The sequence below is a fragment of the Rhipicephalus microplus genome, chromosome X, assembly GCF_043290135.1.
Source record: "Rhipicephalus microplus isolate Deutch F79 chromosome X, USDA_Rmic, whole genome shotgun sequence".
NCBI lineage: Eukaryota > Metazoa > Arthropoda > Arachnida > Ixodida > Ixodidae > Rhipicephalus > Rhipicephalus microplus.
In genome coordinates this window covers 434,469,896-434,482,180 of record NC_134710.1, presented here as the reverse complement: position 1 = coordinate 434,482,180, position 12,285 = coordinate 434,469,896, and the positions used below count along the sequence as shown (strand labels likewise).

The 12,285-nt window shown below is 43.8% G+C and overlaps 1 protein-coding gene and 1 long non-coding RNA gene across 3 annotated transcripts in view; one reads left to right on the top strand and one right to left on the bottom strand.

Moving 5' to 3' along the window:
• Window positions 1-4,438, top strand: part of LOC142776581 (uncharacterized) — a 50,316-nt gene extending 45,878 nt beyond the window's left edge. Inside the window, exons 3-4 of the long non-coding RNA XR_012887648.1 lie at window positions 646-781; window positions 4,147-4,438. This is a non-coding gene — a long non-coding RNA (uncharacterized LOC142776581). The remainder of the gene's footprint in view (window positions 1-645; window positions 782-4,146) is intronic.
• LOC119161700 (uncharacterized) overlaps window positions 1-12,285 on the bottom strand; it is a 49,114-nt gene that overhangs the window by 5,111 nt on the left and 31,718 nt on the right. For both annotated transcript variants that reach the window (XM_075880482.1, XM_075880483.1), the window contains one exon: window positions 864-1,071. In XM_075880482.1, coding sequence (XP_075736597.1) covers window positions 864-1,071 — 208 coding nt within the window. The remainder of the gene's footprint in view (window positions 1-863; window positions 1,072-12,285) is intronic.

Genomic DNA, 12,285 nt, shown 5'->3' with positions numbered 1-12,285 from the left:
CTCCCGACTGTATTCCACAGTGGAGAAGTCTGTTTTCACACTATTGCTAAATTTGGTGTACGGTGAAACAAAAACTTTGGTGGCCGGAATGGCATCCTCGCTTATATTGTTGGTAGTCACTGTATTTACAGATCAATTGGTTGAAAAAGATCTTGGTATTCACTATATATACAGATTATTTGGTTGAAAAAGATTATGCAAGATCAAGTAGCTTTCCTTCTCAGCAAGTTTTACTTCATGCAACTGTGTGCATGAACACTCTTTGGAATGTCACTGACCAATCGGCATCACGTGTTTTTGCATGAATGCAATTATTTTAAGGTGACTGTGAAGCAGTGGTCACACACGTACACTAAGAAATCACGGAGTTGCACTCAGCCTTACGGTCGAACATTAAGATGGCTTTCAGATGAGGCGACTTATTTATCGATATTGTTGAAAAAGATTTCTCAGAACTAAGTCAAGTGAGTGGTATATTATTAGTAATTTATTCTCAATGCATGGGGAGTGGTGGCGATCGCAACTACCTACCTACTGTGGTTGCTTCCTTCAGCGACTGTCCTAAAACTGAAACTGTGTTCTATGTGCTTGTGTACAGAGGCTTCCTCATGCACTAACAGTGATCTTAGCCATATCTATTCACAGGATAGCTGCCTGCACTCTGCAAGTCAAAAATTTGATCTCACTATGCTGACATTATACTGCCCTGGACAAATAACAATAACACTACACCAAAAGCTCACTGTTCAGCTAGGATCTTAGCACGTGAGCTGTGACCTAGGTAAGTTTGTGACACGACAATTTGCCATTTACCAGCTACAAGCAGAGTTTCTGTAAAGGCAAATCTTACTCGCAGCACTTACCAGCATCATGACGCCGTTCCCTGATTGGGCTAGCTAGCTGGCAAATAATGCCATTGGCGCACATAACAGCCTGATACTTCTGGCAATGGAAGCGCTTGTGCCCAGAGTACTGCTCCTGCTGGAGCTTAGATGGCCGACAAATTTGTCGTCTCGTGTCATCTATGAAGCCCCAGGGATTCTTCAGGGGAGCACCTTTGTAGTGCATGACCTAAAAAATAACAAAAGAACAGGTGAAGCAGCTGCCAATAGCATTTATGCGCAAGTACAGTTTTCAGATATGATCTTAATAAAAACATTGTGCTTTCTCTTTTCTTTGGCATGGACAGCCGAGACACACGAATAAACAACAAGCGTGACAAAAAGAAACATTCTCACTTGCCTTCTAGCTGTTCTGGCACTGGTTTACGCTACTGTCTGCATCACCCGCAGTGGAGGGCACTTTGCTTTTTACTCGTACCATAACAGGAAGCAGAGTTACTCACTGTGTCTTTCAAAACTCTAAAAAAGTTGAATCATTTTATGCCAGGCGGAGAATAAGCTAACTCAAAATAACAAATGACGTTCTTAGCAGTCTAGGAGTGCACGTCACAGTGGCAGTTACAGTGACGAGTGATTGATACATAAACATGGACATTTCTCTTTCTGGACCAGGCTCTATTCCAAAAAGGAGAACAGTGCCAAATATAACAAAAAGGTATTCATGTTTTAGCAGTAACCATAAGTGAGAAAGCAGTAGCAATTATTGTTTATGATGCTTGCTGCTTTTGTGAGGCACACTTATGAGTTTACTAGAAGTATTCATGTTCATAGCTTACTCAATGATAAAAGCAGACACAGCATAAGGCTACAGCCAGCTCGGTGCTGAAGAACAAGCTGTACCCAGAGCGTCATTGTTGAATCCATTACTGACAAATATTTTTACTTAACATTTCACAAAGACCCACTGCAATATGCAATATAATTGAAGGGTGAATTATGCTTGCCTCTCCTAACCTACAGTTAGACTTGTGCTCCTTGAACTAAAAGGACACCAAATGCAAAAAATGTTTATTGTCACAATAGAAGGTCAACGTTAAGGAGTACTTAAAGCATAAACAATATGCACAGCAGCAATTTAGCAACAAATATAAAGATAAACGTAGATTGAGAAGCCAGCCAGACTATTGGAGCTTGCTTAGACTCGCTCGAAAGATATATTTTGCTCTGGGCACTTGCTCCGATTCAGACTCGCCAAAAATTTTCCCCTCGAACTTGAAGTGACGTTTTTTTTTCTCCACGGCATTCACTTGAAATCAAACTCGCCAACTTATTGCTGAGACCAACCAACACAGATGCACAGCTTGACCAGAGTCTCGATGAGCCTCAGTGTGTTGCCACATGTGTCTGCTAGCATAATATTACCTTTCTGAGTCATGGTGTCACAGCTGTTTGATGCCAATATCTCACATAATGGGTGCTCTACTTTGAATCTTGTTCTTAAAACACGTGTTACCAGTGCCTTTAACCCGGTAATATCTGCATGACATACATGACTCACTCGAAATAGCGTTATGGATGGATCCGAACAACTTTATCAAGAATTTCCGGTGAAAGAATTCGCACGAGAGGTCATTGCACCGCATTCTTGTTGTCTCATTGACCTGTTTTTTTGTTGTTTTTATGCGTAATTTTCTTCTTGCAGAGGAGGAACAGGGTTGCAAAAGAATAAACAGGCTGCAAAAACAACACAAGCTGGCACATTTACATGTAATGTAATCGCTGGAGTGTGCCCATGTTTGTCTGAGCTTAAAGATGTATTACATGTGTATTCTCTTAGCGTGTGCGAATATGTCTTTGAACTAGCTTCAACGTGAACTGAACATTTTAAACTTCGAGGAACGAACACACGCATTCCAATGCATTTAACCAGCCTGAACCAAGGATTTTACTACAGTGTCCTGCTGCGCTGCTATGCCGTAAAATTGCCAATTTAGTAGACTCGAAATGAAACGAAATTGAAATGAGCAATTGAATGAAACGTGTCGTATTTTGCCATTTAACTTTCACACCTGCTACTACTAGGAGAGTATGAAAATGCTAAAAGAAATAGTCAAAATTAATAATGATATGTTTTACAAATATAAAAAGGACAAGTAGTGCTCAAGAGGATTAGTTGGATGAAATTCACTTATAAAGCACGTTAAAAGGGTCATCCATCGGTCAATTTCATCGTCGGGAGGGGTCAATTTTGCACCAGATGGTCCAGCAGTTCAACCATTGAAGGAGGAATCAGACGATGACAACAGTCCTACGCCTTATTCGGGTTGTTGGTAGATTGGACCCTGAGGGCCCACCTCTTTGATCACGGACCCAAGCTGTCACCTTACAAATAAGCGGGGTTGATGGTCGATCTGGGACTTTCAGTCCACATAGTGGATCCCAGACCTATGCAATATCGAAATAAAGGTTAACGCCTACCAGAAAAAAGCCATAACAAGGCAAGTTCTGAAACACGTACGTCAATCCACAACCGATGCTACCAGAAGAATGGCCCGGTGAGACGGAGTTTTCTCCTGTGTCAGCGCATTCCTGATTCCTACTTAAGCCTAGAATATCCACCCTGTCACCATTGGGTGGCAGTGCGCAGTCACCCTCCGCTGGCATATTTTAAGAACGGATCAAGGAGGTCCTATAGATTGGATTGAGGGAGAGTTGAGGAAAAGCAAACCCCCTTTCCCTGCGACCATCTTTTTTTTTTCTTTTTTTTTTGCCAGTCAATACGCCTCTCGCATATCTTCTCTAAGAGCACCATATTTCAAAGTCTTACCATTTGATCTCTCATGCGGAAGCGGGAACGAGGAAACCGAAAATTTGAAATAGGTTCCATAACCACTTCATATTATAAAGAAAACAAAAGACCCAGAAAAGTCTCTGCAGTTTGATAACATTGCCTTGACTCTTGCCGCCTAAAATCCGCAGTTTGGGTGTACATATTAGGAAGAATCAATTTATTTCTACAAAATAAACACGAGCAATAGGAGGATACCCAACCATGTTCCTAAAAGTTTCAACGCACAGTTATATCTCTTTAACCTCAATAGGAAAACGAATACATTAGGACAGAAGCAAAAATATCTTGAAAAAATATTACGGCAAAACAATGAGAACCCAACAACAACGGGAGGGCAAGAAAGGGAGGGACAAAGGCGAGGGCAGAGAGAAAAGGAAAAATCGAGGAGGGGGGGCTGGAGGCGATTTTCTACCGCCTCTGCTCGAGAGTTTATTACATTCTTTTTGTCAACAGGGCCACTTAAGAGACAAGTAAAAGAGATCGAATTGGCATGAAGACTCCGCAGCAAGGAGCGAGAAAAGAGAAAATCAAGCTGCAGTAGCCAGGACTGCCAAACCACGACAGAACCAGTTCCTGGAGCACTGATGAAGAGCAAAAGGGCATGGAGCCCCCTTGGTGGAGCAAGAACTACAAACAAATCAACCTGTGTCAGTCAAGAGCGTCGTAAATGCTTGTAACAGTTCAAGGAATAAATCCGCGCTGGCTGGCTCCGTTTCCGTGGCTGGGGTGGCGCTAGTCAGTAAGATTTTTTCCACTTTTTTTTTCACTTCAACAAAATGGTTTATTGGCCTAAAATCTATTCATTTCCTTTTAATTGTTGTAGGCCTGTTATACTTCGGTGGTAGAAGCAGAGGCATTTTATTTCATTTTTTATGTGGCCCCACCATAATTTTTGTCTCTAACACAAGGTCAAGAATGTGGTGCATTTAAACAATACCATGTAAGAAGCTTTTGTGCACTTTACTGAAGCTTTTACGCTACGCTCTGAGAGGCCAATTGAAGGTAAAATCCTTTGATGCAAACAAAGGTGACTGAACTATTGAGCGTATGAATGCCTGCCTTTGCATTCGACCATTGTCCAAAGTAACAATAATCCTCATTAGGCAAGACAAGTCAATAACAATGCAGTAACCAATAGTAGAAGAATATTGTTAACAGGTATATAGTATGCTTGCCAAACAGCTTAGTAAAATTTATTTATCCTTCTTCGAGCGTCTCTTGAACGTTAATAAAAAGATTTCTTTTGATTATCGGTGGTGAATAGTCGATAGATTGTTGGGTAAATGGTTCGTGCATGGTCGAAACAATGGTGGGAAACCTTTTTTTATGGTGTCTTAATTACGTTCAATTATTGTATATTGAACGCTATTAAGGAAATTTTTAGTGGTTATTGGTGAGCGATGGTCGATAGATTGTTGGCCATTCTGTTCGAAGATGGCCGATACAGTGCTAGAGAGCCTTTCCTATACCGTCTTCAGCAAGTTGATTCAATGTCTATGGAGCATTATTTTTGAAATCTCTAAAGGTTATCGGTAGCCATTATTCGATAATATTGTTGGTAAACAGTATAAACGAAGGTCCAACGTCTTTCAATACACCGTTGGTCAGTTCTATGGAGTATTTCTCATAACACGTTTATTGATGGTTGCTACAATATCTTGTAAGCGGTGGCTGCAGGTCGCCACTTGGGCGCTGTCGGCGCATTGGCGCAGTAGACCGTTCCGCCACCTGTAGATATGACTCGTTTTCATACCTTGCATGCCCTAACACGCGAAAGTGAAAAGTGCCCTCTTCACGATAAAATGTGATGCCCACCCATTAACTTTTAACAGAGGAGCTGTTTAAGCGACGCGTTACTACTTTGAAAAGGAAAAACTATTATCGTCATGAACCTGCATGTGCTCTTTTCACATTATTTTTGTCGTATCCGTCTGCTTCGCTCCTGGAACCCGTACGCTGAATTTTCTAGCGCAGAATGCAGAAAAATTGATGGGTGAGAGTAAGAAAAATTAGAAGTAGAGTAAGAAAACTAGAAGAAAAGAAAACTAAGAAAACAGAGTAAGAAAAACTAGAAGTAGAGGGCGACCTAAATTCCAGAGGGAAAAGTTTTTGCGAGACGATATTCGATTCCGCGTAGCCCTTATCTGAAGGCGATTATTACAACCACTCGGCTATACAGGCACGTCGCATAGCCTAGCATATGGAATCTTCGGTGGCGGTACCGGAGGCACTTTTTTGCACTCTTCCGGGGTCGTACGTTCGTGAGGCCTCAGCCGTACCGGTGCCGCACGTTTGGCTTGAGCCGACCACAACACCAGTACACGCCACCGCGACGCCTTGTAGATTGGCTATGGAGCATAGTGCTGTCCCATGGTTCCGCGTGTGCTAGCAGACGACGTGGCCACTTTCCATCAGGGCAGAAGTAAATGACAGCTGTCGCTGTCGCAACACGGCCGGACAGTAACGAAAACGTGCATGAGCTGTACATCGTCCAGCTGTGCTCGCACAAGGCTACGTTTGCTACCGGGATTTTACTTCGCATCGAAGGAAATTAAAAAACTACTGCAACTCTAATGGAGTTCGGGCAAAGCTGACGCAGCACGACTGTTTGAAGAACTAACGCGCACACATCGGACACGTAGCGCCTCGCAAGCGTCTCTCATTGTCTGGTTTTCCATCGTTTGCGCTCTCATTCTCAGTACAGATTGTCTTTGCAATGTGTCGCTTGCAAAATGACGTATCTGGCATACGGTGCTGCTCTCGCGAATTCAGGTTCGGCGCTTCACACGTTCTTCTGTCTCAAAGCGCAGCCAGGATTTGACGTAACTTCCCTTTCACAACCATGGTGCCAGTGTGGCTAAGCCTTAGCAACACTGGCACCATTGTTGTGAGATGTCTATGCTCGTAGCATAGACATCTATAGAATATTGTGACAAAGCGGTGATCAGAAAGAAAAAAAAACAAAAGCTTCGCATAGAAAGGCGGAGTGAAAACCACAGAATGAGAGGCTGAAAGCAGGAGAAAAAAAAGGCAAAACAAAAAAGAGAGAAAGAAGAAGATATGTAGTAAGGGCAGTAGATAGGAAGAGAAAAAAAGAAGTGAAAAGTACGGAGGAAGAAAGAAGGAAATGAAATATATACAAACAAATACGAGGACCAATAAATAGAAATGTATAGAGAGCGAGAAACAAACAAAAATGAACAGACACGAGAAATATATGCATCCTAAACGGGGGCATTGACGATTGATTAATATGGGGGGTTTAACGTTCCAAAACCACCATATGAATATGAGAGACGCCGTAGTGGAGGGCTCCGGGAACTTCGACCACCTGGGGTTCTTTAACGTGCACCCAAATCTGAGCACACGGGTCTACCACATTTCCGCCTCCATAATGGGGGCAATAAACACGCTCAAAATAAAAATGCTAAACAATAATAATGCCGAAATTTCAAGCTTCGAGAATTAAGAAGGCTGAAATGACAAAAAAATTAAAATGCCAGAGATGAAAACACTGAAACATCGAAATGCCGAAACACCAAAATGATTTTATTGGCGTAGCTATAGTGGAGAAGATAGTCTTGATGAGATGAATGTTCATCCGGTCTTTGACGATTTGCACATACTTTAGCCTGTTTCACATGCGAGCGACCGAGCGGCGGTGGTCGCGGCGATGAGCGGCGGGAGGACGCGCGTTCGTTTCGCATGCGCCGCTGCTACTGCTGCTGTTGCGCAACGCCCGCTGCTCTGGTGGGCAGTGTTGTTCACGGAAGGCACCGGTTAACCGCTGTATTCAGTAGTATTTATAAGCCGCGCTCTCCTCCAAGTGTCCTTCCTTTCGCACCCGTGTGCTGCGATGTTCATCATCAATAGCCGCTCGAATTTTCCGCGTCTGTATACTGATTGAACTAAGCCTAACATGAATCTTATAACAAATAAGCAACGTATGCAGTTGCTTTTTTGTTTTGTCCTGGCTTTCTAACGTTTGGTTATTGTTGCGCCCTCATATAACTGACCATGGAGAAGCAAACGAAAGAGTTTGCTGGTATGGCTTTGTTAGACAGCTGTTCCAGCTAGGTGACTGCTGAAGAACTGCGAGCGTTTTTTGCGCAGCATTTCCTATGTTTCTCCGATTCATTGCTCCTTCTTTCAGCGATCTAACTTTGGGACGCCGAACGAGGTTTCTCTAAGCCCAGTACCAGTTCGCTTGAGTCAAAATAAAATTTTATATAAAAACTCTCAGTGGTAAGCTTCGGCCGTGTTTGTGGTCACCCTGTGGCACATGTGAACACACTCTTTGTAGGGATTTTCCGAATGGTCTATATTTTTTCTGTCGCCCGAATTTGCATGCTTCAACCATAAATAGTAAGCCTCTTAGGTTTTTCAACGATTCAGTAAAGCACTCCGGGATGAGTTTCATCAACGGCAGGTAGCATGGCATACGGGATATGCTCGTTGTCCCGCTTTTGGCTGCTGTATATACACTTAAGCGCGGCCCACGTCAGGGACTGCGCAGCTAGTCTTGCTTTAGCGGAAATTTGCGTCCATAAATGCTGCGGTGGTGAGCAGGAAAGCCGAAGTGTCACGTCATTTCACGCAACACACTTTTGCTTCGCGCCCCCTCTTTGTTTAGTTACATCACAAAATTCCTTTTCAGTGACCTGTGTGAAATGCTACTTCTAAAGTCGACTGCGGTAGCACCCACCCTTGCTCTCTCATTCGTGTGGATCGTTTCATATATGCACCATCACCAAAATTCATCGTTCATTAAACCAGCAACATTCGACTGCGGTAGCACCCACCCTTGCTCTCTCATTCGTGTGGATCCTTTCATATATGCACCATCACCAAAATTCATCGTTCATTAAACCAGCAACATTTACTGCGACACGAAAGTACGGCGTGTCATGCGGCTCCTCTATGTGGGAGTAGCATTCGATGAGTATGCAACACAAAAAAAAAAGAAAGTAGCACTTATAATATTCAAATAAAAAAAGTACCGCACCCAATTGTCACTCCGGTGGAAGCATCGTCAAGAGCAACAAAATGAAAACTCTCCAGTGAACGTGGCCAGTTGAAGCGACGACTTTTACTTTACACAAATATGCAAATTCCTAAAGAGCTCGGCAATTTTTTCCCAAAGAATACTGTTATGCTTTTTGCGGAAATCCTACATCTTGACGTCGCAAAGAAGAGGTCGTTTCACAAGTTATGCAATGAGCAACTCGTTGAAAGCAGCGCGAGACATTTCTGAGCCGGGGAGAGGACGGATGTCGTCTGCTACTCAGTCAGGGCGAGTTTTGTGAAGTGAGTTCTCCGCAGCGCGCGCGTTCACTCCTCTACTCGGCCACTGGCATCACGTGTCAAACGATGTCACTAGTCGCTCTGCCTCTTGTTCGATCGAATTTTCGCAACTCTGGTGAATTTCAGTAGAGCGAACAGTAGTAGCGGTAGAAAACTGTTTTGGCCTAGCGCGGCCGCTGCCACTCCGCTCTTGGAGAAAAATCGCTTGCATGTGAAACAGGCTTTCCGCTTTTTTTTTCCCAACAGCCTTGTTGACTTCGCATAAAGTTCAGGATTTCAAAAAAAAAAAGTTACAGCTTTGCGCCAAGGCGAAGCAATGAACGCCATAGCAACAATTTGGAAGGTCATTCACAGAATGAAAAGCAGATTAAAACGTGCCAAGCGTTTATCACGCACAAATGACACAACAAACGTTCCCACAGGTACAGATGACCGTGAATAGGCGTCTCAGCTCTTACTTCACTGTGTTCGATAAGTGCGCCCTTTTCGCAAACGGAGACTGTGCAACGATTGCACTGACCTTTGTGCGCCCGGTAGCTACAGCAAATCGTTCCTGCGCAACCGCTAGGCTAGTCAAAACGTACGATCCTCCTCATTGCAAAACAAGGGCGCATGATCGAGCGTACACCCCCTTATTCTCTACGCGAGCCAAAGTACGCGTGAGAGAAAAGAGCTGCCGCCCGTTCACTGTGCCATCTTTCTGATAATGCTGAAAATGTGATAGTCCCCCCCCCCCTCTCCCAGTTGCCTGCCGACAAGGTTAAGTGGTAGATATAAATTGCTTGCCGTTTACACGTTCAAGGAAGAATCCTTTCGTGGCTCAGTGGTTAACACCTCGCATTCACGAGGCGGAGGTCACACGTTTGGTTCTGCACGCCGCAGCCTTTTTGGCTGGATTTTTTTCTCTTTCCTGCGTTTTCATGTATAAAGATACGTTGTGATGGGGTCCCCCGATGCCTGTAAGACTACAACGGAGTGGCGGCGAAACGCACCATCTCGTGCGTCCATCTTCAGCGTTGATGATTATGATGATGATGATGAACTTTCAGCTTTGCTGGCACTCGCTACAAAGGGGGATCCCTCACTGCACATGTCCGCGTGGCACGCGAAAAAAAAAGAACGGGCCACATAAGCATTCCTTAGCTAAGTCGTCAATCAGCGAACCAATTCTACCGCTCTGTTCATCATCCGCTTATGTAACTGCTGCTCGATTCCGCAGACGTACGCTTATGCAAGTATTTAAAGGTTTAGCACTAACAAACTCTACAGAATATCGCCATTTATTATATCCCTGGCGAAGAGACTTTTGCCGCACTCGAAAACAAGATGTAGCTATGACAAGGCTGCGTTGCCGGGTACCAAATATAAATTTCTATAAACACAGATCTTCTCAGGCACCTTCGCCACTGTGCGCATTCTTTGATGAACTGGAACAATAGACCATTTCTTTTTGACCTGTAGGCAGTTTAATACGTTACAAAAAACGCTATTAGAAATACCTTTACGTGGTATTGGTATGAACTTATCTCTGCCTGTCATTTTGTCTTTTGGAGCTTCCATTTTGGTTTCTCTAGTGCGACAGTATGCGCGGCCGTCCAGGACTATATTGATGAAATAATAGGTTGACTAATTACCCATTTTCATTATCCTAACATGTCCACATAATTATATACGTATAAAATCAGATTATTGCTCTATTCTAAGAATAAATTCGTTTATGTAAAAATTTGTATGCATTACATTAAGCACCACACTTTCCTAGGCTATCGGTAATATTTCTGTTATACCTCCATCATTCCAAATCTGACAGTAATTTTTAAAACCACTTGATTTTTGGCCAATCCCCCAAAGTGGGTATTCGCCACTAACAATAGGAGAACAACAACAACAACAACAACAACAACAACATAAGCCGATCAGACGGAGCCAGAAGCTCGAGAAAAGAAGGCACGTTGTCCTGGCTGGACGTCAACGTTGGTAAGGGCAACGTTTCTGGAGGTACCTTGTCGGACATGAACGCCCTAAGGACTCCGCACATGGCACGTCGTCTCCTTCAGCGCCCAGCGGACGCAGCACCTGTGACAACCTACCTGGCCCATCTCGCCTCACAGTGTCCACAATCAGTGATGCAGCCACGACCATGAAGTCTAGGCCCATAGCGTGAGCGTGGCACTTCTTTGAGCAGTCTTCAAAGACGCTTCTCGTGTTCATTGTAGTACGGTGCTTTTGTATATGTCTCATGTGTGCTCCTTTGTGTTAGAATATCTGTTTGTTTGCCTTGCCACTTGCGTCCTCTTTCTTGCTGCCCTAGCCAATGCATCTCGCACGAGTTTCAAAGCTTGCTCCCTGAACCTTTATTATATAACAATGGCGTCCGCGACGGAGGCTTTTGTTGTTGTCTACTAAACACCACAAGGTCGGAGCAGCGCAGTCAGAGAGCCTAGCTGATGGCTGCACGGAAAATAGACATAATATAACTGATCGAGGCAAGCCAAACACTCGGCTTACAAGGCACCCAGCTTAAGGTATGGGCAGAAACGCTAGCGGAAAGAGCACATCAATACCGATGCAATGGATGACATACAACTTTACCGCTGAGCCCAACCATATTATTGTCAAGTTGTGCACGCTCTCGCTCATCTATGACCCAAGGTATTTTTCAAACAACCTGAATCATTGCAGCAGTGTACAGTACAATGAAAAAAATAAATAATAAACATTTGCTTTTTAGCCGACCACTGTGTAAGCATGCGCGCAATCTTGTCAGTTCTTTGTTCTTGTCATTTTTTCCTCTGTCGTCGTTACAGGTTTTACGTGACGTTGTTTTCTTTGTGATCTATGTATGTTATTGACGGTAGTGTCACCTGCAGTACCTTGTGTGTTTTCTATATTCTATTAGCTCCGAGAAGTTGGAGGGGCACCACATGCCGGGAGGCCTCGGCGACGTCACGGCAAGGAATCAACGCCCGCCGTTGCGCGCCTATATAACAAAGCTCACTCGTTGCACGGCTCTGTTGTCTGCACTTGATTTTAGCCTAAACAGTATCGATAATAACCCTGGTAAAACAATATAATCTACGTTTGCTTCAGCCAACAGTGCTTGGTCAACAAAAATTGAATAAAACTCCTTTCCTGCTGCACAGAATAGGTTTCATTCCCGGCCTCGGAAGCCTTTGGGGGCGGAAAGCAAGAACGTGCTTTTGCGTAGACACAGCAAAATCACTGTCGAATAATCACGTCGTGGTTTTCACTGGCAACACATCATATCTGAATTATTAGGTGAAGTGT